This window comes from Limulus polyphemus, unplaced genomic scaffold (genome assembly GCF_000517525.1).
Source record: "Limulus polyphemus unplaced genomic scaffold, Limulus_polyphemus-2.1.2 Scaffold1897, whole genome shotgun sequence".
Classification (NCBI taxonomy): Eukaryota; Metazoa; Arthropoda; class Merostomata; order Xiphosura; family Limulidae; genus Limulus; species Limulus polyphemus.
Genome location: NW_013667507.1, coordinates 156,621 through 161,853, shown reverse-complemented (window position 1 = coordinate 161,853; position 5,233 = coordinate 156,621). Strand labels below are relative to the sequence as shown.

At 33.7% G+C, this 5,233-nt stretch overlaps 1 protein-coding gene across 1 annotated transcript in view; it reads left to right on the top strand.

Moving 5' to 3' along the window:
* The window catches only part of LOC106465293 (potassium channel subfamily T member 2-like), a gene marked incomplete at its 5' end in the record, with an annotated part of 71,587 nt that overhangs the window by 60,850 nt on the left and 5,504 nt on the right, over positions 1 to 5,233 (top strand). The window contains one exon of the mRNA XM_013925500.2: positions 3,981 to 4,104. Within this exon, the coding sequence (XP_013780954.1) occupies positions 3,981 to 4,104 (124 nt within the window). The remainder of the gene's footprint in view (positions 1 to 3,980; positions 4,105 to 5,233) is intronic.

Genomic DNA, 5,233 nt, shown 5'->3' with positions numbered 1-5,233 from the left:
CTGATATAACAGAACACATATAGAGTTCGTGATTTATGATTTTACTGATATAACAGATCACTTAACCAGGTGGTTAGGGGGCGCTCGACTCGCAATCTCAGGATCGCGGGTTTGAATCCCCGTCACACCAAACAAGCTCGCCCTTTCAGCCGTGGTGGCGTTATAATGTGACGGTCAATCCCACTATTCGTTGGTAAAAAAGTAGCCCAAGAGTTGGCAGTGAGCGGTGATGACTTGCTGCCTTCCCTCTAGTCTTACACAGCTAAATTAGGGACGGCTAGCGCAGATAGCTCTCGTTTAGTTTTGCGCGAAATTCAAAAACAAACAATCAATTCCACTGAAGTCCACATTTACAAGGGATGTGTTTTTTTCCCTCCTTATGGTTAGGTGGTGTAGCGTGCACTAACTGCGATCGAATTATGTAGCGGCTTTAAAAGACTCTTCTGGTTCTGGATAGTTTTTATTCCCTTCGCATGTTTTCAAAGAGACCTTTGACATAGGAAAATGTTTTAATATGTTCTTCCTGTTTCTTTAGTAACTTTTTTCTTTGTCATCGTTGAAGATGATCGTATTATTGTGTCTTAACGTCTTTTGATATCAACCTTTTGTTCATTTTGGAGACTGGACAACTTTTGGAGCCGTCTCTAAACTGTGGAGGTATTTACTTTTATGGAAAAATAAAGGCTTCATCTATAACTTTCCCAAAGTCTGTGGTGTACGATTTATGTGTTTTCCTGACCTAAGAATGGAATCTTGTCAGTTTTTCTATGTCTCTTGCGAATTGTATAGCTGGATATTGTCTTCTCAGATAGCTAATAAATTCTGGAGTCCTTGTGTGTATGTGTGTTCATATTACGGATGTATTTTCAACATATCTGAAGCAAATCCTGGGTTATAGAGCGGTTTTTCTTTTAGGTCTGTAACTTTGAAATGAACTATGAACAGATTATCAAATGGTGGTGATAGTGGTGAATCCATTTTAAACCTTCTTGTCATTGATAGTATATTTTTTCAGGCTAGAAACAAGTTGTGTTGATCAAAAAGTTTTGTTTTCGTGTATATTGTCAGCTGTGTAGCTGCTTTTAGAGTTCTATTATTTTCAAGCTGTTGTAGGTTGGTTGGTATCTTCTAAACTTACTGTAGCGGTTCGTATTATTTTTGCAAAGTTCATAGTATGGCAAGATGTATTACTCATTTAATGGCGATATAACTACAATATGTATTTAAAAGTGTTGCTATGGGAATCTCTGCACTTACCATAGGACAGAACCACGAGTCTTGTTTGTGAACTTCAGGTACAGCATTATTTTTTTTTTTTTTTTGGTGATATTAGGGCGAACAGTTCGATGTTTGGTGTTGTTTCTGTTCCAAAATTCTCTCATGTTTCTTAAGCAGTTGACTGAATATTTATCTGTGCTAGATGTTGAATTAGACTTGATAATTTTTTATCATCTATCTTCAACTGGAGTTTAAAACTCGATGTCATACTCTTTCTCAACTGGTAAAATTGTTATAGTGTTGACTTTAAGTGCCTTAGTCATAGTTTTTTATGCTAGGGTGGTATTGGGATGAATTTACGTTTGGTGGTTTTCTGAGCTGCTACCTCTACTTGGATTTTAAATTCTTCAGTTTCTTCTTCTGGTAGGCTGTAAGTTGTAACTTTTGTGCTTACGACTATTCCTATGGTTATGTTTTACCCCCTGTGTGTGTTTGTCAGCAAGATTTCTCGTAAACGGCTGAATGGATTTATGACAATACTTAGAAGCGATTAGTTTTTTTTGGAGGGTCAAAGTTAGAAAATCCAAAAATATCCCTATCTGTTACCACGGATACCGATTTTTCACACTATTTTTGCTCTTTAACTCAGCCAAATATGATCGGATTTTTATGAAACATGGTGGACATATGTAGAATATTATTCCACATTGCCTTGCCAAATATGGTCTGTTTCTGTTGATAACGACGGACATACGGATACATTTTCGTATTTTTGAGAGTCGAATATAATCAACACTACGTAGTGGAGGTATGCACTCTACTGAGTGCCCCTCTAGTTTTATTATGTGGTAGCGTAAATTGTTATCCACTACTCAGTAAATTTTTTTCTGGTTCTGTTAAGTACTGTTGCAGCTTGAATGCTAGATAACAGGTTTATTAAATTACTACTTGCGATTCTAAATATCTGAAATAAAATAATAACTTATAAACAGTTTTCTATTTATGTAATTTACAATTTAGAACTTTAAATAACAGTCGTTTAGCAGGATCTTACTGACTCTCTTAATTAAATATGTACTTTCTTACGACTAGAAACATATTTTCACCTAAACCAAAAGATGGCTATGGTGGAATTGAAGAACACCGTTGGACTGATCAGAATGTTTTAAAATGTAATGAGATAGCTCTGGTGTAAAACCTCACAGATATTTAGAGCACATTTAACAATGGAACTAATAAATTTAATTTTTCATAACCACCTGCGTTTTCAAACGGTATGTTTAAATACATAAAGATTAGAACATGAATCACACGCCCCACTTTAAAAGTGCGATGTTATTTATCTACAAATATGCAATTTTATAGCCATCCTATGCCATCTTAAGAAAAACTATATAACGTAACAAATTTGGAGTAGCATTAATACACCTAAATTTTATACATATTAGGCTTAATTTCTTATGTCTCCTTGAAAAATGAATTTAGAAAAAAGGTTTTATAGTTTGTTTGTAATTAAGCACAAAGCTGCACAATGGGCTATCTGTGCTCTGCCCACCACGGGTATCGAAACCCGGATTCTAGCGTTGTAAGTCCACAGGCATACCGCTGTGCCACTGGGGGGGCATGTTTTATAGAAGGGTAAAAACTAATTAAAACCACGTTTTATATGCTGCAAAATCATAGCTTTTCTAATCCTCTCTTGTTAAACCTGATTGGCCACTTTATTATTATTTATTACAAACACATTTGTTGAACTTACTTGCACACAATTTATACAATTTTTGTCATCATTACGTAATTTAAGACATGTGTTTAACAGCCTTCTTATCCAATGATATTAAATATCATAGGGTTATTCCTTGAGCCTTATAAACGCAGAGAGTTAATCATAATATGCTTTGCGTGAAAAGGAATGGGTAAAAACAGGAATATATTTAAAGAACTGATTGCCTCTCCAATAGAAGCATCGTTATCTAAAAATAAATTTCCAAAACAAGCTGTTAAAAAAATCTGTCATTAAAAAATATCGACAGAGTTTATCGAAAGGGGGATATGTCCCCTCTGTAAATAACTGTCCACCAACTACAACTACGAGTGATTGACTTAGGGGAAAAAACATAATGTAATATGTTTGCGAAGTGCGATAAAAAATCACATGAGGTACTTGATCCTATTTCTGTTGTTCTCACTATGCAAAATGCCGGAAATGTTTTTTTTTAGTATGGTGGACCTCTTCATTACAGAAATTTGGATATTTGTTAATTCTGATTCATGTCCAACCCAAAATATTAAATTTTTAGAGTGATACACAAAGTTTTTCTGGAAAATTTGCAAAAACACACCACTTTCCTATATCCAAGATTGGTCCGAAGAACATAACAGTGACTTCAATCTTCTTTCTTGACCAACTCAACCGTCGTATCTTAATCAGATTGAACATGCTTAGGATGAAGTTTAGTGTCACATTCAGCCGTAAATTTCTTTCGACATCTGTGAGCTAATTGCAGCTATCACCTCTCAATAAATTGACCGGTGGATCTGTGCTATTCAAGTCCAGACTACTGCTGAGGAGAAAGCTGATCCAACCAAATATTAGGTGGAGGATTCTAATATAAACATTGAGTATATAAATGAATAGTTTTAAAATCTTTATAATTATTGTGTTTTTCACGTTACTATCCGTAGTTATGAAAATCTAAGATACTGTATGAAAACTTCGTATGTTTTTAAACATATAAACACACTAGTTTCTTAACATTTAGGTAACATTAGAGTTGGCAGGTGATAAAGACATAGGAGCTAGGAACATTGACCTTCAACGTGAGGAGATCTGTAATATGGTTCGCACCCGAATGCAGAACTTAGGACTGCCAACAAAAGATTATGGTAAGATTTAAACTTTACTATTGTTATTATGATAATTACTGAATAATTCATAAACTTATAAGTGGTTATTTCAGTTAGTGCTGTTGGTATTTAAACTATCACACTAACACGTATGTGTGTTTCAAACGATAGAAGGCACTTCGAATATTTCTAATGATGGATAAATAAAGTTGTTTAAACATTTATTTAACAACAAGTAAAAGCTTGAAATGGTCTATTCTTTTATTTGGGGTGTGTCTGTGGGCCAGACTAGTTTCAGAGAATTCCACTCCTGATCAGTGACCCTAGACACTACAACCAATGAAATATCAGACCAAACCAAACCTTTATAGTAGTAAGATATCGAAAATCGAACTGGTGTATATATGTGTTTTACACTCATAAAAAAAGAAACCCACAGAATTATAGTGTAAAACACGTAAATACACCAGTTTGATTTCTAATGATGTTCCACTGAATTAGAGATCAACCAAATGCATCCTTTGTCTGTTCTACCTAATCCTTTATATATGATGCAGTAGAAAAGATGGTTTTATTCACTTAAAACAGATTTTGAATTACTAAAAATATTCGTTAGAAACTTTAACCTTCTTTATTTCTTTGTTTTAGTGATGTGTTTTAAGAATGCAAACCACATATATATACAATTTTCATTGTTAACCACACCACTGACTGTAATTATTATATAGCTTTAAGAGTCAAATAATGAGGTACTGGAAAAATAACTTAAACTTATTTGAAACAATTGTTAATCAGCTGATATAATTTCATGGGGGCAGGTCAAGAACTCGAAGACTTTATGTTGATTCATAATCAGTCTATCTAATGATTTTATAGAAAAACCTTTAAAAGACCCAATAACATAACACTTCAACAAACCTTATATCATTTCACGCTACACGTACAAACTTTACACTTTACTAAAAACAAACTTCGATAATTTCTTCATCATTAAAATTCTTGTCACCCACAAGTAATTCTGAATATTTGTTTTTACTCATTAAGTCAACATTGTAGGCTCTGGTCAGCAGTAAAATTACAGTTATATTAGTACTTGGAACTAAACCAAAATATTTTATAAGTAATCTTAATGTTCTTATTTAGTTAAAGTGATCAGCAAAATGTTATC